Source organism: Euleptes europaea, chromosome 4 (genome assembly GCF_029931775.1).
Source record: "Euleptes europaea isolate rEulEur1 chromosome 4, rEulEur1.hap1, whole genome shotgun sequence".
NCBI classification, from domain to species: Eukaryota; Metazoa; Chordata; class Lepidosauria; order Squamata; family Sphaerodactylidae; genus Euleptes; species Euleptes europaea.
This window is the reverse complement of record NC_079315.1, coordinates 98,187,002-98,210,770: the sequence shown is the minus strand read 5'-3', so window position 1 is coordinate 98,210,770 and position 23,769 is coordinate 98,187,002. Positions and strand designations below refer to the sequence as shown.

The 23,769-nt window shown below is 43.4% G+C and overlaps 1 protein-coding gene across 2 annotated transcripts in view; it reads right to left on the bottom strand.

Moving 5' to 3' along the window:
- Positions 1-23,769, bottom strand: part of PLPP1 (phospholipid phosphatase 1) — a 95,551-nt gene that overhangs the window by 2,533 nt on the left and 69,249 nt on the right. For both annotated transcript variants that reach the window (XM_056848328.1, XM_056848329.1), the window contains exon 4: positions 18,830-18,887. In XM_056848328.1, coding sequence (XP_056704306.1) covers positions 18,830-18,887 — 58 coding nt within the window. The remainder of the gene's footprint in view (positions 1-18,829; positions 18,888-23,769) is intronic.

Here is a 23,769-nt window from a genome sequence, read left to right as displayed (position 1 = left end):
TAGACTCATAATCCTATCAAAAATCAGAAGTGCTAAGAGCGAAACTCGACTGGATGCAAGTTGTGGTCAGGACTTCCACAGACAACTTCTAAAGCCCCAGGTACCTGCTAGAACGTTAGGTTTGTGGAAATGGGCAAACAGAGCGTACTCTGTGGACAGTAGATGCTACTTTCAAAAGTTAAATATTTAGGGAATGCTTAAGCAGGGTTTGTTTTTTTTCAAAGAAGCCATTACATCACAGTTTTGGCATCCAGGGTTTTCAGTCGTCTATAAAAAGACTCTCCAAAAGTTTAATTCTGTATGAAGCAATTTCTTGGAAATCCTGATTAAAGTAGTTTTGGGCCCGATGAAGGTGTACACCAGGAATGTTTTGTTAGGCTTCAGTGCCAGCAACTATGAAGGCACTCGACAGGCATGTATGTCTCAAAGATGCACTCGATTGTCAACAGCCAGGATTTGCTGCAGTTGAACCAACAAATATAATTGCATTGTGCTGAGCTTCAAAATCCAGCTTTGAGCCAAATGCAAGTGTTTTCACAAGGCTTGTTTGTGACACCACCTATACCACCATAACACCACTTGACCCTAGTATGAGCCGGAGCAAGGAATCGTGCTGGTGGTCTGGAGAGAGCAGGCTGGTCTATCAGTGCTGTCCTGCTCCCTCCTTTCCCGCTGAGGAATTCTTCTGAAAACACTGAAAAATGCATTGCTTCGCTCAACATTCCTTCCCACATATAAGCAATTTCTGCAGTTGGCGGGCCCTGATGTACACTGGAGGAAAGGTGGGAATGAGTGGGCGAGGAGGGAAGGGAAGGGTAGCTCTCCAGAAGATGGTAGTCAAAGGCAAAAAGGGTTGGAGTTCCTGGAGCAGAGCTCCAGGGTGGTAAGGTTTCATGCCTGTTGCCAGCCTGCCAAAAACTTAACTGGTCATTAACATACTGTGTCTGAACCTCCCTGAAGCAGAATTATTCGCAGCGCCAAGCTCCACAGCTCGCACAGCAAAACAGGAAACTTGGGGTTTAATATTTACTCATGAGTTTCTTCCCACATTAAGAGAGCGGCTACTTAGCCCCGACTGTTTTAAGGTACGGAGACAGGCACGCGTTTTGAGCTAGGTTGGCTTTACTACACCCAAAGCGATTGGGGTGTTAGTTCTGCAGAAAAATAAGGGGGAAGCGCCCCTTTAATTGCACCAGAGCTGGTGGTGGCCGGCTGGCTCAGTGAGTGCCCAAGGCCCAGACAGCTCTCAATCGCAAGCAGTGTCTAGACACCTCAACAGGGACCAGCAAGTTTACTGCCCTCCGGACCCCACAGACACCAAGGCCTTCAAAGAAGCAACTTTCCAAACAAGCAGCAGCTGCTCCTGGCTGTTATGCATGCATGCTATGATTTTACATGCCAAGGCTGTTAGTGGATAGCGTAGGTCATCAAAGTATATTAGCTGCCCTCTATTCTGAATTTAGACCGAGCCCCCGCCCAAGTAACAGAACCAGCAGCAAAGATTTTGAGAGCGGTGCCTCCAAGCAACCACAAACACCAGAAGAGCTTGTACCCTAGCATGGAGCCACTTCCAGATTTAGTTCTCTTCTATCCTTTGTTAGTGATCTGACAGTTTCAAACTGAAAAGATTTTAGCTGCCATTGTATTAACCCAAGCTGAGTGTATTTTACACACACAAGCAAGCGGTTGCCCTGAGTCGCTGATTTAAACTGTGGCCTCACACACCCTCAACCCAGTATCCAGAAAGGCCTTGCTAGTGATGAGCCTTTCTTCATATCGGGCTGCTTACAGCTGCCACAGTTTTCCCCCTTCCAATCTGTAGAATTTAAAATTATGAGCCAGTGTGGTGTAGTGGTTAAGAGCGGTGGTTTGGAGCGATGGACTCTAATCTGGAGAACCAGGTTTGATTCCCCACTCTTCCACATGAGCAGTGGGCGCTAATCTGGTGAACCGGGTTGGTTTCCCCACTCCTACACTTGAAACCAGCTAGGTGACCTTGGGCTAGTCACGACTCTTAGAGCTTTCTCAGCTCCACCTACCTCACAGGGTGTCTGTTGTGGGGAGGGGAAGGTGATTGTAAGCCAGTTTGATTCTTCCTTAAGTGGTAGAGAAAGTTGGCATATAAAAACTAACCCTTCTTCTTAATAGCACTCACCCATGAATTAAGGGGACAGCTCCAGTTTCTAGACTACCTAAGGCCAAGCAGGGGTGGCAAAACATATGACAGGTGGTGAGCACCGACAACAGCGATGCTGATTCAGTGCAAGTGACACAAACAGACAATGTCATAAGGAACAGTAAAAGTGAAGCACTTTTTGTTCTGAACGCTGTAATTTACCTTAAAGCTATCACAAATCTCTGCCTTTGGTGGTCCCCTTTTTTGAAAGTACATTTATTAAACTAAACTGAAATATGCCACAGCTCCCTTCTAGATGTTTATGGAAAGTGGTTAAAATCTCAGCCATAACTAAATCACACACTCTTCACCACATCCATCCTGCCTACCATGTTCCTCCCCCTCTCTGGTCTAATGCTTCACTTCTCCCATTGAAAGTTCAACGTGTAGCCCCTTCAAAAGAAGCCACAGACACAAGTGGAAACATCTTTTCAAGGAGAGAAAGATTTGCTCTTGTAAAACTAGAAGTGTCTCAAAAAATCCTCGCTCAGCTCTGGCTTCAGCAATCTTTAGAAGACCTGACCAAATAAGGAAGAGCTGTAAGCTGTTTACTAAAAACTAAAAAGGAACTTTATAGTTTCTGCTTATAAAATTTTGTGAAACCTAACCCCCCTCCAGTCCAAAATAAGAGTATTATATTAAAATGTGTTACAGCTCTGTGTGTTTCTTACATCAGACAGGGACTATGGAAAGAAAGGGGAAATTGTAGGGAAACTAGATACCTAGCAAGGGCAGGGACTGTATGGTTTTAGCCTACCTTTCCGCCAGAGAATGACCTGTCCCATAATTCTATCCTCACAAACCAGCTTGCGAGGCAGCATAGGCAGGAATAACGCCTTGTCCAAGATCACCCAGTGAGCTTCATAACTGGGGGTTGGATCAGGGTCTAGCATACAATCAGAGTGGCTGCTAGTAGGCCCAGTAAGATTGCCTCGGTGGAATGGCTGGAGCAACCACTCAGTCTTACTGGCCCTGGAGAACCTAGACAGGTTCCACAGGGCATGGAGTTTCTTCTGGCAGAGCATTCTACCAGGTTGGGGCCACAATGGAAAAAACCCTTGTTCTGGTCCAAGTTAAACAAGCCACCTGCGGACCAGGCACCACCAGAAGTTTGTGCAAAGCTGAAGTGGAATGCAAGCACCATAGGGGGGTCATAATGGAAGAGGCGGTCCTTAAGGTATGACAGTCCCAAACTGTATAGGGCTTTAAAGGTTAGAAACAGCATCTTGAATTTGACCCAGAAACCAAGTGCGTCGAAACAGGCTGAATAAGTACATACTACGATGCATCAGTCAACAGCCTGACAGCTGCATTCTGAACAATCTGAAATTTCCAAAGCATCTTCAGGGCAGCCCTGCCTAGAGCAAATTGCAATAGTCCAATCTGGACATGACCGTCACATGAATCACCACAGTCAGGTCCAACTGGGACAAATATGGGGACAGCTGGTGAGCCTGGCAGAGAAAGAAAAATGCCATTTAACCAATGAGGACACTTGATTGTCCAAGATAAGCAAAGTGTCCAGCCTGACCCCCAAGCTCCTTGCAGAGTCCACTGATGTAAGCTGGACCCCATCCAGAGCAGGGAGTTGCAAACCCCCCAAAGACCCGGACTTTCCCAGCCATAGGACTTCAGTTTTAGCTGGATTTAACTTCAGCCAGCTCTGCCTCAATCACAGCATCCAGGCACACTCAAATCTCCTTGGGGAGGGGATTCCAAATTTTTGGCACCACGACCGAGAATAGGTAAATTGCTTCATGAATTATGTCAAAAACAAACAAACAAAAAACCCACGCTACTCTAGAAAGTTGCTCAGTTAAGAATTTTCTTCTACCTCCAATAAGTCAGTTTTGAGTATCCCCATTCAATCACCTCTTAGGATAAGGATGGCTATTTAGGGCCCTTTTAAGGAAGCCAGGAAAAGTTGCTGGGTGGAAGGAGACAAGACTGAGGTCTCAGACTGAACAAGACAGGCAGCTGTATGCTCCATGGTTTGGATGAATTGCTAATGGTGGACATGTCACAACAGGGACCCTTGAACAAGATCACTTCTCATGCAGGCATGCCCCTTGTGTACTTTTCTCTTCTCTGACCAGCTCACCCCCATACTGTCAGCTTTCTTTTTTCAGCTTATGTAGAGAAGGCTTGCTATAGCCTTCGAGCAGAATAAAGGTAACAACCCTTAACTGCTTACCTACAACGCTAATGGCTATGTAAAGGTCTCCTACCACCACCCCTCTCCAAAGCCTAAAAGCAGCTTCATACAAAAGATGGGTAAGGAGTCAAATGAAAACCAGGAAACGTGATCCTCTTACTCCTACTGTCACTGTATTTATAGAGAAAAAGTTAACCACTTTCATTCTAGATCCATGTTTCGCTCCAACACTTGCATACAGCATGCCTGTCAACTTTAAAACATTCACATTGTTTTGCTTTAATATTTTGTTTGGTACCACAACAGCCAGTGTTAGTTAGCTGGCGCCATACACATTTTAATTAGGCTGTTGTGCAGACAGAGCAGCCTGAAATATAATTTTCTCAAGCAATTAAGGAAAATACACTACATGACTGGCCAAAGAGCCAGAATGGTATGGTTGTTAAAGAGAGACCAGGATCCAGATTTCATAATATAAGGGTAGTCGTGCTGGATCAGACCAGTAAGTCCACCTAGTGTTGCATTCTGTTTCCAGCAGATCCCAGTCAGATGCCATATGGAGCACCACAGAAAATGGCATTTTCTGTGAGATATCTACCACAACCCTTTTTTCTTGGTCTGTCACCACTACCTGAAATTTGTGTATATGTAAAATTAGTATTGGGGAGGTTTTGCCCAGAAATGCATTACTTTCCACACACACTGCCTTTCATCTGCCATTTTGTTGCCCATTCACCCAGTCTGGAGGAATTATTTTAACATCTTGAGCAATTTAATTTGGTGTCCTCCATAAAGTTTCCTACTTCACTGCTCAACCCCACCCCCCAGTTCCAGATCATTTATGAATAGGGCTGCCAACCTCCAGGTACTAGTTGGGAGATCTCCTGCTATCACAATTGATGGTATATGTATATGTCCTCAAATGCTTGATTCCAGTTAATCTCTCTTACCTTCTATATAAGTAGATGTTTCTTATATCTAAAAACATATTTGGTTTACCTTAATCATTATAACCTTTAGAGAAATATATCATAGTCTATTTTCAATAACGTCATCTTTTGAAATATATATTTATCTTTTCATCAAACAAAAATAGATTAGAAACCAATATATTGAATTAGCAGCAGCAAATCTCTGTATTAAGTACGTTTATTATTGATTGAGATAACATTGTTTATTGCAAACGGATGCTAAACTTCCCCCTTTCCCTTTTGTATTCCCTAAAAAATAATAAAAAACTATATATATATTTATGAATAAGACGCAGAAGATTAAAGTTGCTGGGAATTCTAACGATGGTAAACTTTTATGAATAAGACGCACCAGTCCCAACACAGATCTCTGGGCCCCCCGCTGCTCACCTCCCCTCACTAAGAAAAACAGGAAAACACATTCCTGTTAACAAGCTCCTACAGCATGCATAGGTGATAAAAATACGTGTGAAAACTTCATAAATGTGTGAGGCACACAAGCCATTTCCTACACAGTTCTATGCACAAACATTAACGGGTTGGATTCCAGACTACATTTTCCAGTGGCAGAATGGCGTTCTCCTGCCACTCCCCTCCCACTGATCTCCAAGACATACTGTTCCTGAGGGCTAGAGGACCCTGAGGAATGACATTGGGGGGGGGGTCCATAACGGGGAGGGGAAATAGCCCAGTTCCAGTCCATTAGTTTGTGATGTGCCCTTCAATTTGCCAGCAGTTGCTCCCAATGTAAGATTTCGCAACACCTTGTCTCTGCAGAGCAGGTGCAACCTCACAGTACAGGTAATTAAAAAGGAAAGGTATTAAGGGGGGGGGGCGTTTTGTGCCAGATGCCTCAGGCAGCAAATGCTCCAAACCATCCCTCATCTTCAGGGAAGTGTGAATCATCAGACCACAGAAACCTCATCTGTTACTAGACTGGCAGTTGAGGTCTCTCTCTTAAGGGGAAAAAAAGAATCAATGAACGATGAGGTATTTTACAAGAGCTTTTAGTTGAGTTTGCTCACACCTTTCCATCTCCTCAGCCCTGTCAGAGCCGGGAGGCTTGGCAGAATGAGTTTTTGAGCAATGTTCCTTCAAACTACACTGATGAATATAAGCTGCATCGAAAGTGGCCTCAGGTTTGCATTTGTAATTATCAAAAAGCAAGGAGACCAAACTAGTTTACTGGTGTTTTCTCCGCTGATGAGAAGGAAGGATTTCCCCATTGTGTCAACCAGAGCTTTTGAAAGATGGAGGAGAAAACCATAGTGATTGCTTTCAGTTATACCTCTCTTCCCACAACAGATCAGCTCTTCATCATCAGCAATACCAAGATTTTAGATTCTAACAGGAAAATGAATAAAAACAGCACAGGAAATGCTCAGAAAAGGAAAAGTGCGGCAAGATAGACTTCCTTCCACACACCACAGGGCAGCTTTACACAGAGGTAGGAAAGCACAGACATCCAGAAAAACAAGTGAAAGCATGTGTCACACACATACACACACAAAACAATCACACCACTACCTTTGTCACCGCCATATAAATGAACTGTACCCGTAAGCAAGAAGTCCATGCGTGCAGTTAACATGCACAATGATCTATGCATTGCTTTCACATCATTTTCCACACAGCAATACTTTTACAGGAGAAAGCTAACTTCTTAAGCGGCCCTTATGTACACACATCGCAGCAGGAGCAGTTCCTGAACACTGAAGAGGAGTATTTTAAAAATCCAAATGTCAACTAGATCTTGGGTTCCTCATTGGCTGGCCTTGAACCAACAAGCCAGCAGAAAACATCCATTATGGCATAAGTAACCACAAGGACTTCAAATGCAACTAAAGCTCTTGGTTTTATTGGCTTTGCTAGGTAACTACTCATCACCCAAAACAAAGGCTGGTAGATTTTTAGTCTTCCTCAGGCCAGTCTGAGTGTTCCTCCCTCCTTTTTGATTAAAATGTAAGGGGCCAGCCACCAGCCGACTATTAGATATAGTGACGAAAGGGTTAAATTCAGGATTGCCCTATTCAGGACTCCCATACTCTGGACCACGTTTTCCTCCATTAAGCAAACTAATAGCTAGTTTCAAAATAGGCTTCATCTCTGCTTCTGGCAGGACAGGACAGCAGCGCTGGGACAGCTTTCGCATTCCCCAGAACTCTTTTAGGATGGATGAACATTCAGCCTAAAGAAGGGTTCTGGGGAACTGAGAACCTTGCTCGTAACTTACTGATGTCACTAATTACTTGGGGTTTTTGATTTTGATTTTTAGTTTTAAATGGAGCAAAACTACAATTTTTGTCTGTTTTCAAGATACCGGAGGAAAACACCGTATTATGTCATTGGGATAAGCCCTTAGTCTTAACCAGGATAATTTAGACAACTTAATTTACTTGTAGGACCCAGCTGGATCCCTCTTTGTTCTCTGGTTAACCCACTGGTTACCGCTGCTATTTAAATATTTATTTTATTTATCTACCTCACAAAATTTATATCCCACCTTTCTGCCTTCATAAGGGCCATCAGGACAGCTTACAAGTTTTTTAAAAAATCTTTAAAAGCCATTAAAACCAACAAAACACATAATTACGACAGTTAAAACCAGGGCTAAAAATACATACAAAAACATACAAACAACAATTAAAACATTAGGCAGGAAAGAGGGATCAATGAGGGAATACCAAAAGAAACGAGTTTTGACTCACTGACAGAAGATGGCAACAGACAGGGACAGAGTCTCCGTGTAAGTGTCAGTATGAGGTAGAAAGTGAAGGAAGAGTGCTTTACAAATGTTTTTCTACCATCAAAAGCACAGATTTATGCGCTGAGAGGGCGGGGGGGGGGGAGACCCCAGCTCCGCTGTTTGGCAGGAACGTCAAATCAATCCATTAATCATAAAAAGCCCTTTCCCTGACTTTTCAGTGGTCAGTTTCAGACATCATGCCTTTCACACATAGCAATATTATTTGGGGGAGGGGGAATCAATGTCCTGCATAGTCCCTTGTCTATTCCTTCCATTTACGTTGTACCCTGTTTGAGTATTGTATTTATTTATTTGTTAAATTTAATATCCCACCCCTCCCTGACCAAGGAGTAGAGAATTATTGTTTGGTAGAAGAGATAATGGAGTAAGAATGCCATGGTTGACATTCCCTTTCCTCTACAGAATGTCAAATTAAACCTTTGCATTTCCAGGCCAATTTTTACCTCCGAACAACCATCTGTTGAAACATACAAGAAGATCCCTCTGGCTGTTGTTTTCAGAGCACTTGATTTGCATGGACTTGGTCTGCTCCGCTTCCCTGAATATCCCAGCTAGCCTGTTTGCTGTCAGAAAGGGACCTCAGCAGGAGATCTGGTGTGCAACCGAAGCCTCAGTATTGCTGACTAGAGCCAAATGGCTGCATTCTAGTAAGAAGATAAAGAAAAGGGCAATCCCTCAAAACAACCTACAAAATAGTGCAGCAGCACAAAAGGGGAGGGGGGAACTACCAACTTCTTTTTTTGCCATAAAGTCACAACTGACTGATGGCAACCGCGTAGGGTTTTCAAGGCAAGAGACATTCAAAGGTGGCTTGCCACGGCCTGCCTCTGCGTCATGACCCTAGTATGCCTTGGAGATCACCCATCCAAATACTAACCAGAGCCAACCCTGCTTAGCTTCTGAGATCTGATGAGATCAGGCTGGCCTGAGGCTATCCAGGTATGAAAAACATATATAAATCCATTTTGAAATTTTTACACAATTACATAGAAAAACACGTCCAATTAAACAGAAGAAATGTATTTATTAGGACCAGGAAGAGCCAACGGCAAACATAAGAAAGTTGCACAAAAAGAACCGAATAACATCACTGTACAGTCAGCCCCGTGGCGCAGAGTGGTAAGCTTCAGTACTGCAGTCCAAGCTCTGCTCAAGACCTGAGTTAGATACTGATGGAAGTCGGGTTCAGGGAGCCGGCTCGAGGTCGACTCAGCCTTCCATCCTTCCAAGGTCGGTAAAACAAGGACCCAGCTTGCTGGGGGTAAAGTGTGGATGACTGGGGAAGGCACTGGCAAACCACCCTGTAAACAAAAGTCTGCCCAGTAAACGTCGGGATGTGACGTCACCCCATGGGTCAGGAATAACCCAGTGCTTACACAGGGGACCTTTACCTTTTTTTTCTTTTTCTTTTTTTTTTTTACAGTCAGCCACAAATCAAAACGCTGATAACATATCTATATTATGGCTGCTAGCCAGACATTTTTAATTATCTTAATTATCAGATAAATAAATGCTATTCTTTCCTTCAGATACAAAGCATGCTTCTTTCTGTCTTTCTTGTATGAAGCCACCAATCAAATGATGAATCGAAGATACCAGTTTATCTTTAACGGACAACCTTGCATTGAGCAAGAGAGAAACTTGCCTGTTACAGAGAAGCACACTTTATATCTGAAGGAAAGAACAACATTAATTTATCTGAAGAAGAGAATTTGAAGTGTCCTGCTAGCAGCCATAATATATCTATGTTATTCACAAGGCTTTCAGCTTTTTGATTTGTGGCTAACTGCACGATAATGTTACATGGTTCTTCTTGAGAAACTTTCTTATTCACGTTTGCTTGGGAATAGCACTGGATCTCCCTGTTCCTTAACATACACATTTCTTCTATGTAATTATACAATTACAGAGAAAATTGTGTACAAGTTTTTTGAAACAGATTTTAAAATATATTTTTCATTGGTAGTGGGTGGTTTTCCCCCCTTTTGTAAATAACCATTTGCTTAGTCAGGTAGGAAGAATAAAAACTGAGAGGCAAGCATCAAAGAGGAGGAGGAGGAGGAGAAGAGATGATTTTTATATGCTGACTTTCTCTACCTCTTAAGGAAGAACCAAACCAGCTTACAATCACCTTCCCTTCTCCTCCACACAACAGACACTCTGTGCGGCAGGTGGGGCTGGGAGAGCTCTTAAGAGAGCTGTGACTAGGCCAAGGTCACCCAGCTGGCTTCGTGTGTAGGAGTGGGGAAACAAATCCCGTTCCCCAGATTAGCATCCGCCACTCATGTGGAGGAGTGGGGAATGAAACACGGTTCTCCAGAGTCCACTGCTCCAAACCACCGCTCTTAACCACTATACCTCGCTGGCTCTCTAGGGAAGGGTCCCCCCTCTTTCTGGGCATTGATGGAATCACAAACTATTTACATTGTATGCCTATGCAGATGTGTTAATAAAATATTGTGGACTAGTAACTTGCACACTAATTTGCAGCAGTGAGCTGAAGTATCGCCTTCATGTCACGTAGCCTGGAGGGTTGGGGCTGCAGCTCAATCTGGTCTCAGTGGCTCCCACAGGCAGCAGAGAATTCCACTCCCTTTTCTCTGTTTCTCAGACACAAGACAGTGAGATTCTCTCTCTTACCCAACAAACAGCTATGATTGTTAGGTTAAGAGCTAAGGCAGCCTAAAGGGAATTTTACTATGTTGTGCTGAAAGCAAATGTGAACCATCTCAATGAAGACAAGGATTTTTTAAAAAAATCTACTATAAACCATGACTGTGCATTAGCCATTTGGTAAACACTTTGGGTGGTTTATTTACCTCACCATGGAGCAAACTTAAAGAAGCCTAAACAGAAGCTTTATTCTATAAACAGCTCTTCTCTTGCAGTATCTAAAACAAAGAGGCCGTACCCATGCAATGATTGGTCCGTATTACAAGTAATTCCCAAGTCAATATTAAAGGTAAAGGTCCCCTGTGCAAGAACTGGGTCGTTACTGACCCATGGGGTGACGTCACATCAATATGTTTACTAGGCAAACCGTGTTTACGGGGTGGTTTGCCACTGCTTTCCCCAGTCTGTATTTTGCCTGTTTCATAAGCGTTAAGCAAACCCGCAGTTCATTACCCTCTGTAGCATCAGGTCTAACCCAAGACTGGATTCTGGGTACAGTCAACGGCCGGCTCTGCGGTCCCATCTCCCGGGAAAGCCCTACAAGAACAGCTTAAGACATGAATCACCTCTATAGGCTCTTTCATTTTTCCACACTGGTGGGGAGAGGGAGGGAGAAGCTTATGGCAATCAATGCAAATGCTACAGAAAAGACGACAGCGGCATTTTCATAGGCAGGGACATGTCCAATTTCCATGTCAAGTAAATCTTTCCATTCCTGAGTCACTCAGGACAGCTTCCCAGATAACCCGAATTTAGATTCCAAGGAAGCACCAAACTCCACATCTTAAAACCATGTTTTATGCACCTTAGATTTTATTATAAAATTATTTTTCCTTAAGATCGTTTTTGTAAAAAGCTGGATTGGGGGTGGGGGGCTTTCCAAAAGCAATGTTTCTGTCCCCCATACACACTCCATTCCAAGTCACTGCTTTTTTAGGCCAGCCAAATAATAGGCAACATCCCCTCTCAGCTGCCCACAAGAGAAGTGCATGAGTATGACTCACTCCCTTCATTCAGAAACCCAGGAAACAGATGCAAATCTCTTGCAGTCAAAAAGGAAAGGGAAAAGGTGGGTGGAGGTAGCTGTTATTACCTCACCCAGTTAGGACACCCTCTTCCCATTGCTAACAACGTGCACTTCAACAGAGCGTTACATATAAAGAACTTCTCTTCCAATCAACACCCCACAGCCAAAACATGAACCAGAATTGGTTCTTGTAGGTTATCCGGGCTGTGTAACCGTGGTCTTGGAATTTTCTTTCCTGACGTTTCGCCAGCAACTGTGGCAGGCATCTTCAGAGTAGTAACACTGAAGGACAGTGTCTCTCAGTGTCAAGGGTGTAGAAAGAGTAATATATAGTCAGAAAGGGGTTGGGTTTGAGCTGAGTATTGTCCTGCAAAAGTATTGTCCTGTAAGTATCAAGATAATGTGCTAATGAGGATATGGTATGTTAAAATGGAACCATTGTATCCTGAAGTGATCTGTTAATGTGTGTAATCCAAAACTAATCTGTATGGCTATTGTTGAATGTTGTCTTTGTCTGGAGGTTTTTCAGGGCAGGAAGCCAAGCCTTATTCATTCTTAAACTCTCCTCTTTTCTGTTAAAGTTGTGCTGATGTTTGTGAATTTCAATGGCTTCTCTGTGCAATCTGACAAAATAGTTGGTAGAACTGTCCAGTCTTTCAGTGTCTTGGAATAAGACCCTGTGTCCTGTTTGTGTCAGTCCATGTTCAGCCACTGCTGATTTCTCAGGTTGGCCAAGTCTGCAGTATCTTTCATGTTCTTTTATCCTTGTTTGTATGCTGCGTTTTGTGGTCCCGATGTAAACTTCTCCACAGCTGCAAGGTATACGATATACTCCTGCAGAGGTGAGGGGGTCTCTTTTGTCTTTTGCTGATCGTAGCATTTGTTGTATTTTCTTGGTGGGTTTAAACACTGTTTGTAGGTTATGTTTTTTCAAAAGTTTCTCCATCCTATCAGTGACTCCTTTAATAAATGGCAAGAATACCTTTCCTATGGGAGACTGTTTTTCTTGAGTTTTCTGATTTTTGTTTGGTTCAATGGCCCTTCTGATTTCATTCTTGGAGTAGCCGTTTGCTAGCAGTGCGTGATTTAGATGGTTAGTTTCTTCCTTGAGAAACTGTGGTTCACAGATCCGTCTTGCACGGTCCATTAATGTTTTGATTATTCCTCTTTTCTGTCGGGGGTGGTGGTTGGAGTTTTTGTGTAAGTAGCGATCTGTGTGAGTTGGTTTCCGGTAGACCTTGTGACCTAACTGAAGGTTTGATTTACGGATGACAAGGGTATCAAGAAATGGGAGTTTACCCTCAATTTCCTTTTCCATGGTAAACTGAATGTTTGGATGGATATTATTAAGATGATCTTAATAATATCCATCCAAACATTCAGTTTACCATGGAAAAGGAAATTGAGGGTAAACTCCCATTTCTTGATACCCTTGTCATCCGTAAATCAAACCTTCAGTTAGGTCACAAGGTCTACCGGAAACCAACTCACACAGATCGCTACTTACACAAAAACTCCAACCACCACCCCCGACAGAAAAGAGGAATAATCAAAACATTAATGGACCGTGCAAGACGGATCTGTGAACCACAGTTTCTCAAGGAAGAAACTAACCATCTAAATCACGCACTGCTAGCAAACGGCTACTCCAAGAATGAAATCAGAAGGGCCATTGAACCAAACAAAAATCAGAAAACTCAAGAAAAACAGTCTCCCATAGGAAAGGTATTCTTGCCATTTATTAAAGGAGTCACTGATAGGATGGAGAAACTTTTGAAAAAACATAACCTACAAACAGTGTTTAAACCCACCAAGAAAATACAACAAATGCTACGATCAGCAAAAGACAAAAGAGACCCCCTCACCTCTGCAGGAGTATATCGTATACCTTGCAGCTGTGGAGAAGTTTACATCGGGACCACAAAACGCAGCATACAAACAAGGATAAAAGAACATGAAAGATACTGCAGACTTGGCCAACCTGAGAAATCAGCAGTGGCTGAACATGGACTGACACAAACAGGACACAGGGTCTTATTCCAAGACACTGAAAGACTGGACAGTTCTACCAACTATTTTGTCAGATTGCACAGAGAAGCCATTGAAATTCACAAACATCAGCACAACTTTAACAGAAAAGAGGAGAGTTTAAGAATGAATAAGGCTTGGCTTCCTGCCCTGAAAAACCTCCAGACAAAGACAACATTCAACAATAGCCATACAGATTAGTTTTGGATTACACACATTAACAGATCACTTCAGGATACAATGGTTCCATTTTAACATACCATATCCTCATTAGCACATTATCTTGATACTTACAGGACAATACTTTTGCAGGACAATACTCAGCTCAAACCCAACCCCTTTCTGACTATATATTACTCTTTCTACACCCTTGACACTGAGAGACACTGTCCTTCAGTGTTACTACTCTGAAGATGCCTGCCACAGTTGCTGGCGAAACGTCAGGAAAGAAAATTCCAAGACCACGGTTACACAGCCCGGATAACCTACAAGAACCAATGAACTCTGACCGTGAAAGCCTTCGACAATATTATGAACCAGAATATCCGTTTGTTCGCTAGTTTCTTCACTATGGCACAGATGCATCTCAAAACTCCAAGAAGACTCTTTGGTTCTAAAGCTGTCAGCATTTCCAGCATAGAATCATAGAGTTGGAAGGGACCATCAGGGTCATCTAGTCTAACCCCCTGCACAATGCAGGAAATTCCAAACTACCTCCCCCCGACACACACACAGTGACCTATACTCCATGCCCAGAAGATGGCCAAGGTGCCCTTTCTCTCATGATCTGCCTAAGGTCACAGAATCAGCACTGCTGACAGATGGCCATCTAGCCTCTTCTTAAAAACCTCCAGGGAAGGAGCGCTTACCACCTCCCGAGGAAGCCTGTTCCATTGAGGAACCGCTCTGTTAGAAAATTCTTCCTAATGTCTAGACGGAAACTCTTTTGATTTAATTTCAACCCGTTGGTTCTGGTCCGACCTTCTGGAGCAACAGAAAACAACTCGGCACCCTCCTCTATATGACAGCCCTTCAAGTACTTGAAGATAGTTATCATATCCCCTCTCAGTCTTCTCCTTTTCAGGCTAAACATACCCAGCTCCTTCAACCTTTCCTCATAAGTCTTGGTCTCCAGACCCCTCACCATCTTTGTTGGCCTCCTCTGGACACATTCCAGCTTGTCCACATCCTTCTTAAATTGCAGTGCCCAAAACTGAACACAATACTCTAGGTGAGGTCTAACCAGAGCAGAGTAAAGTGATACCATCACTTCGCGTGATCTGGAAACTATACTTCTGTTGATGCAGCCCAAGATTGCATTTGCCTTTTTTAGCTAGCGCATCACACTGCTGACTAATGTTCAGTGTTTGGTCTACTAAGACCCCAAGATCCTTTTCACACACACTACTGCTGAGACAAGTCTCCCCCATCCTATAATTATGCATTTGATTTTTCCTACCTGAATGCAGAACTTTACATTTATTGTTGTTGAAGTGCATTTTATTACTTTTAGCCCAATTCTCCAGCCTGTCAAGATCATCCTGTATCCTGGTTCTGTCTTCTACCGTATTATTCTTCAGCCCCCAAAAATTGATTGCCAATGAGATCAGGGATCATTCCAGTTCCTCCTAGAGGTTTGTTCTCTCCCTGTCCTTGCACGAGAAGTGGAGTCACCCAACATCTCCGCTTTGTGTCATCCCTTGACCGAAATCAGAAGCAATGCAATCCAGAAAAAGTTTATACATACAAGCCTTTTCTACAACCACAGCATAAGTCTACCGGAGCATTTCTCTAGGGTCACTGGGGGAAAGAAAATGACAACAGGCGGTGGTCCTTACAATCTTGTGTTTGTGGTGCAGCTAGATTCTTTAAAAGAAACTGACAAACGGTGGTATTTGCTTGCAAGCCAGAGCAAACACTTCCTCCGAAATGAGCAATCTGGAGAAAGTTAAGGGGAAATAGTTTGAAGCAAACTCTGAAAAGAACTGAAGGGAAGCCTGGGGCTCCATTGGTTTCCCCAAATCCTGCAGAGCCCCTAATTTACTTGTCAGTGTAGCTCATAACTACCATATCCTTTCGGATTTGAGGTGGAGGTTGCTGTTTTTGTTTTTTTGTTTTTTGCAGTCAGTCATGGTATCATACATCAGATTCCTTCAGCCCTCAGGAGGCTGACATTTCAAGAAGTCTGGCTCTGATTAACGCAAAGCTGTGAGTAATGCCACATGTTAAGGACTGGGGAGTCACGAGCAGCGCAGAAGTACAGCTGCAGTTGAGCGTGCAAACGGCAAGACGAAGCTGGCCCGAAAGTACATTGGAAACAGGTTATCAGGCACACCAGACTTGACTCGGGGCCAGTGGCAGAGCTCTTGGACTGCCACGTGGGAAGGTTCGGGGTCCTGAAATGTCAGCACAGAGAAGTGACTGCATCTGCAGCGTGTAAGCAGCAAGCCATTACAACAGGCAGAACCAAGTCCTATACTACCGCACAAAACTTTGCTTCGAAGGCCTGAGACACAAAACAAGTCCACAGAAATTATGGCACTTTCTAGCTTTTCCAGTTTAATACCAACAGGGGGGCAGAGAGGGGTCAGAAAAGAGCAGACCATCTTCATTTACTACTTATTTACTAAGCCATCACTGAAGTGATCAAGGGTTACCTTTGTCTGATCATAAAAATGCTATCTACGTAAGTAAATGGAACTCAGCAAGAGCGCAGCAAGCTGTCCTGCTGCTCTGATATTTATCTTATTATTTTATTTTATTTGACTTTATACCTGCCCTTTCCCTGCAAACTGGGCTCAGGGCAGCTTGATAGTGGAGACAAGGATGATATAGGAGGAGGGGTTTTTTTTGTAGGAAGCAAACAGATAAGTTGCAGAAGAAACAGCAGAGCAATTTGCCTCAAATTATCCTTGGCATGCCAGAACAAAGAGAAAACTCTGCCCACTTCCTGCCAGCAAGCCAAGAGAATTAACCTCATTTAACGGTGGACACTGTTGCAGCCCCTAAATTGCCTGCTTTACTATTATAATGCCAAGCAATTTTATTTGGTAAAGAAAATGATTAGAGGTCTCTATGTCACAACAATCTTAACCTATTTTTAACAAGTAAGAAACCCAGTTTGTTGACGTGGAGTCTGGCACCGTTTTATCTGGTGAAATGACAAAGGGCTCTAGGTAGAGTTGCCAGTTCTGGGTTGGGAAATACCTGGAGATGTGGGGGCGGAGCCTGAGGAGGGCAGGATTTGGAGAGGGGAGGGACTTCAATGCCATAAGAGTCCAATTGCCAAAGAGGCCATTTTCTCCAAGGGAACTGATCTCTATCGGCTGGAGATCTGTTGTAATAGCGGGAGATCTCCAGCCACCACCTGGAGGTTGGCAACCCTAGCTCAAGGGCCAAAGAATTCCAAGGTTCCAAGTCACACAGACATGTCATTGGCTACCTTACATGCACAATGAGATACTGCAGACAATACTTCACCTATTACACCAAAGCAGTGTGGTGAGACACAGGCATTATCACTCCAAAATGGGAATGAAGAACACATTCACATGACCATTTTTAAAATGAGATGAGGTGAACATGAGTAAGCTTTTCCTATTAGTCTCACCCACTAGTCAAGCATTATGCTAGGTCTCTCCTTCTAAATCTACCATTTGCTGTTTGAATATATTTCCCATCAGTCAGCTGCTTCAGAAAGAGTGGTGCTTTACTTTAGAAAGGAATATGGCATTGGAGAAGAGATTTAAAAAAAAAACTCTTCTAGTACTCTGGCCATCTGAGATCACAGCTGTCCTATTATATTGTCCAGCATGTATAGGGTTGCTAGGTCCCTCTTCACCACTGGCGGGAGGTTTTTGGGGCGGAGCCTGAGGAGGGGGGGTTGGGGAGGGGAGGGATTTCAATGCCATAGAGTTCAATTGGCAAAGCGGCCATTTTCTCCAGAGGAACTGATCTCTATCGTCTGGAGATCAGTTGTAACAGCAGGAGATCTCCAGCTAGTACCTGGAGGTTGGCAACCCTAAGCATGTCACTCAGGACTTCTTGTGCCAAATTCCTTATGCATGTCAAATCAGACAGAACCAGAGATGTTTGTAAAAGAAAGATCCTACTGTCCACAGCATCACCACTATTTACAAATGCTTTCATGTCATGTAGTGCAAAGGAGGCATGCCTCTGACCCTTATGAATGATCTGAACAGATAAAAAACCCAAAAGTCTAATTTCAGGAAGGTCTCTGTCAAGCTCTTAGTGCTGCTGCCGACAAAACAAGAACGGGAATTTCATCTATGTCTGCAGACCAATAATTACAAAGCTTAAGATTCTACTGGGAATCAAAGAACTCTTACATTTTATCAGAGAGATCATAAAACAAAACTCCGCTTACGGAAGTGATGGGCAAAAAGTGTTAAGTATTGTTTAAAAACATGCTCCCTGTAAACAGTCATACCGCAGGCCATCCAGGTCAGGGCTGATTTGATCTATAACCCACTTATAACCCACTTTTTTGGGTGTTTTTTCTTTTTTTGGCAATCCACAGCATCTGTAACACTCTCCTCCAACACCACATTTCAAAGGAATCTACTTTCTTCCCGACAGCTTTCAGAGTTAGGGATACTAATTTGAAAATAAATAAATACTGGTATCTTTTAAGTTTCAAAATAATTTTTTTAAAGGATTTTTGAAAAAATGAGATGTGCAGGAAAAGTTGCTACACAGAAAGTGTACACAGTCACTATAAAAAGGCAAAATACTAGCTAGTCAGCTTCTTTCCCCCTTGACTCCATGCGCTTCCAACCTGCCAGCTGCCTCCACGATTTTGAGCAAGCTCACCTAGAACACAGTGGCCAAAGCATACCAACCTTCAGTTAAAACTGGCTCAGAGCACGTGGAGTCCTTGCACACCCGTCATTTTTTTTTTCATTTGAATGCGTCTCTTGCACAACCCCTCCTCCCGGAATTTTTTAAGAAATGTGAACAAACTTTTTAAAAGCACACACCCTTAGAACTGGCAGCTTAAGAATATACTTACTGCGAGGAACAGCATGCAATACATGGAGAACGAAGAATGTCCAGAGTAAAATGACAATCTGAAAAACAAGAGAGTAGGCATGTGTTGGTTGCTTTTTACTGTGCACAATGGCATGAAACATTACATCGATCAACCTCCTGTTGACAAAAGGCCAGTTATAACACAGAACTTCTGACAATACGTTTCTACTCAAAGCACTATCCCAGCTCAACTCCAAAGGAAAATTTTCAATCACCAAGTGTGGATTTGGGACTTTGACTAGGGGGTAGATACTGCTTTATCAAGTATATTTCACAAAGAAATAATCTCTATGTGGTCTGCAAATTTTCTGTTCTCCAGGAATTTCCCCCCACAGCTTGTCTAGTGAGGAAACCCTCTGCCAGGATACACTGTATGCCAGCGTGGTGTAGTGGTTAAGAGCTGTGGTTTGGACCAGTGGACTGTAATCTGGAGAATCAGGTTTGATTCCCCACTCCTACACATGAGCGGCGGACGCTAATGTAATTTATATATAAATTGGAAAGAAAAGAGGCCAGAAGGCAGCCTTCACTAACCCTTCTGTTCACCTTGATCTCTTTGATTAACTGACCACTATTTCCACCATTGTTGTGCCTGAGTAATCATACCTGCTTCAGATATACACGCAAGCTACACGCAGAAGCTGCTTACAAGCAAAACCATAGAAGCCGCTCCCCAGTGGCACCCCCTTTCCTTCAGCACCAAGCACGCATGCACACACACACATTCCAATGTCTGATAAGGAACACGCCAGCGTTTCCCCCCTCCCCTTCAGTAACTTTTGCTTCGCTCTGCAAAAGGACACTGTGAGCCTTCTCAAGAAAACAGGCTCCATTCATTAATGTAGCGAGGCTCGCGCATGCGCTGTAGAAACTAATGACGTTGCATTGACAAGCTAACATCGGATGTTAAGAAAATGTATCATTGTTGTATTAGAATGTCAATGTCTATTAAACCTCTTGCATTTGCCCTGCTTCGGTGTGACAGGATTGCAGAGCTGTTTGTCTGGATCCTGGCTCACCTGGTTATGACTCCTTGGCCAATAAAGCAAGCCGTAAGCTCAAACCAACCTCCTTGCCCTCATTGTTGCTCATTGGACTCTGCAATAATGGGGGGAGCACTTCACCATTCAGCTGCGCTGTATTATTCTGAATCAGTTTATGAATTAACCAAAGGAGCTGGCAGTCAATAGAGGTCCTTGCTAATTTCCCCCACAATCTAGCCTGGGGTAGACAATCAAAAGCTCCTTTTAGATAAACGAAGGCCACATAAAGTTTACCTCCAGGTAGTTTAGAATATTTTTTCAGCCAGATGCACAAGAATGGTCCAAAACAGAGGGCCATCTTTTAAAACCAATCTGGGAAGGCATAATAATCTGGTTGTCTGTCAGCCAAGTTTGTAATTTTATAACTACATAAGAGCAAAATAATTTTGCTAGACATGACAGTAAACTAATTGGTCTGTAATTTTCAGGAAGAGAGTGGCCCCCCTGTTTATAAATGGGAACTATTATAGAATTAACCCAGGATCATGGTATAAAGCTATTATTAAAGATGTTAGAAAAGGCCAGGAGCCTTTTAAGATTTCTGATAGGGCTGGTCATTTCTTTCTCTGTTATTGGGGGCCAAGGAGGAAGGTTATCTGAAAGACTGTATATTCTACTGTTCGCAGGCAAAGGAGATGAACACAAGATTTTTTTCAAAATAATCTTCCCATGTATTAAAAGCAATATGACAGCATGTTAGAGAGGTTACTGCCAAACCCTTACTAACAACAGGTTAAAAGATTACTGCCCAAAAGCCAGGAGGAGGAAGAAGAGGAAGAAGAAGAGGCGGAAGAGGAAGAAGAGGAAGAGTTGGTTTTTATATGCCGACTTTTTCTACCACTTAAGGAAGAATCAAACCAGCTTACAATCACCTTACCTTCCCCTCCCCACAACAGACACCCTGTGAGGTAGGTGGGGCAGATGGGTATACATTATTTTACAATAGGAGTAGTTCAGCAGTGGAATTGGCTGCCTAAGGAGGTGGTGAGCTCCCCCTCTCTGGCAGTCTTCAAACCGTTGGCTTGATGAACATTTTCAGGGATGCTCTAAATTGATCTTGCATTGAGCAGGCGGTTGAACTAGATGGCCTGTATGGCCTCTTCCAGCTCTATGATGCTAGGATCCACTCCGCTGACTGCAGGGATCAGTCTATACTTTCATGCTTCAGTATACTTGTGGCAAACAAGAGCCAGCATGGTATAGTGGTTAAGAGCGGTAGTTAGGAGCGGTGGATTCTGGAGAACAGGGTTTGATTCCCACTCCTCCACATGAGCGGCCGATGCTAATCTGGGGAACCAGATTGGTTTCCCCATTCCTCCACATGAAGACAGCAGGGTGACCTTGGGCTAGTCACAGCTCTCTTAGAGCTCTCTCAGCCTCATCTACCTCACAGGGTGTCGGTTGTAGGGAGGGGAAGGGAAGGTGATTGTAAGCCGGTTTGATTCTTCCTTAAGTGGCGGAGAAAGTCGGCATATAAAAACCAACTCTTCTCCTTCAAACAGAGGCCAAAACTTCTAACTTCAGTAGAGCCACTGAATGGTGTCAGAGTTCCACCTGGAAATCTGCTCTGTCCCTTTCCAACCTGTCAGCAACGCACATTTGCTTTCCTCCTCTCCCCCCGCCCTTTTCAGTTTTAATATTTTAAACAGAAATATAGGCAGAGAGAGAGAGAGAGATAATATAATTAATGGCCTGCCGAACATTCCTCCCCAGGCTGAGATGGAGGGCCCTTCCTCCAAAAGCAGCTCTCGGAACATTCCGTCTCCCCGGCCAGCCAAAGACGTTGCAGCCTTCCCGACTCCATCGCTACGCCAGCAGATGCAAACCCCTTGCCCTTCGCGATACTGCCTTTCCCATCCAAATAAATTTGCCCAAAGAGGAAGTATCCTAAGGCTGGAAACACCAAGCCCCTCATTTAGTTGTTTTTTGCCCTCCCCCCCACCCCCTTTAAATTCTTTTAAAAATATTTCAGTCCAATCCAGTAGCAGTTCATACATCTGGCTTCAGAGCTGTCAGGCTGTATATTATCGTTTCATGACAACTGGCTTCACGTATTATTTTTTTCTTGGAAAGGTTTATTTCAGCAAGTCTGATAAATGTGCGTTCTGGGTTTGTATTATTTCAGTTTCTCACCGTGGCCACCAAATCCAATGCCAGCACTTCTTTTTCTGTCTTTTTTTCTAAGAACAAACCACTTAGTTTGGGAAAGAGCCCCTAGCTCCCAAGCCTTTTATGGGAGAAAGAGGCTCACCTAATAGGGCATTATCTATCATGGATCCTTGCCATGCATGCCCCGCACATGTTTAAATACATCTGATGGTATCATTCTGGAAAGCGCTGTCAAGACAGTGGGAAACTAGCCTTCTAATGCTTTTTTGACAGAGTTAGCAAGATAGTTTGCATACTGCATCTTATATGTATGAACCATGGTAATTTGTACAGAAGAGGGCTGTAACCCTCTGAAATTTTAAGTTTTCACAAAGCAGTAAAAAAGAGCAGGGCACCATAGAATGCCACAAGTTTCAAATTTATTTATTTTTTAAATCAAGACTTTGACAGTAATGATATGACCCAATTATGCTAAGTGTTTCATCCTGTTACTACAGGCCTCGTATTTCATATAACTGAGAAAGAATCAGGGTTAGTGGGGTGCAACTCTGTGTGTGGAGGGGAAATGAGCTCTTATGCATAATGTAGTTGTTAGACTGCTGGACTAGAATCTGGGAGATCCCAGTTTTACTCCCCACTGTAGCTTGGAAGCTTGCGGGGTGACCTTGGGCCACATGTTCAGCCTAACCTACCTCAAAGAGTTGTTGTAAAGATCAAATGAAGAATGATGCAAGCTGCTTTGGGCCCCTATTGGGGAGAAAGGTGGGCTATAAAAGTAGTAAATGAATACATACATTTAAAAAATGGGAGAAGATGGTATAGGGGCTTGAAAGAAAGGAAAATCCCGAACAGATAGAACTATAAACATTAGGCATGTTGTAGGCTGATCTTGTCCGTGTAAAGTGATGGCAAGTCCCAGCTGATTTACGGCAATCCAGTACGGTTTTCAAGGAAAGAGACTAACAGAGGTGGTTTACCATTGCCTTCCTCTGCGCAGCAACCCTGGTATTTTTCAGCAAATCAAATAAGGAAAAAAAGATGCCAGATGACAGCTTTATTGTAACGTTCTGTTGAGTTCTATCGCTGTGGAACGGGTCAGCACAAAGGAACTCTGATCCCCCAGACGAAGTTTATACAGCGAAACACTTAGGGGCTTTAAATGACAATAAAGCTGTCGCCTGGCATCTTTTTTCCGGTTCGCTGGCATGCTGCTAGGTGTAGCCCTATTTTTCTTTTCTCCTGTAGGCTGCTCTGAAAAATATATACGGATAAAGGAGTGGATGGCACAGGTGAGCAGGGACCGTCTCACGTATTATGGGGCGAGGGCGACAGCACATACCTGGTGGTCTTATCCGCATGGAAACTTATTTTAAAAGAGGAATAGCAGTGTCAAAAGGCAATGAGATAGCACACTACACAGGAGATACTGGGGGAAAGTTCTGGAAAACGAACAATGGGCAATAATTCCCACAGCCACAGCTGCAGTTTCTTCCTCCCACAGCAACAATGGCATTACTGTTGGCCGCATTCATAACGACTCGCTTCACGCATTATTCCCATGCCTACCCAAGGATGGCCAAGGCTACCATTATGCGCCCAAATGCATTGTGCAAACCAGATCCAATACTATAAACATCAGCAGCATTAATTGAATAATAATTAAAGAATCTGTGACCCATTCAGCTGCCTTTGTCCAAAGGATCAAATTTAAATGGTATTTCAATATAAGTCCCTTTTTGGTAAACCAAAGTACAAGACAATTTAACAA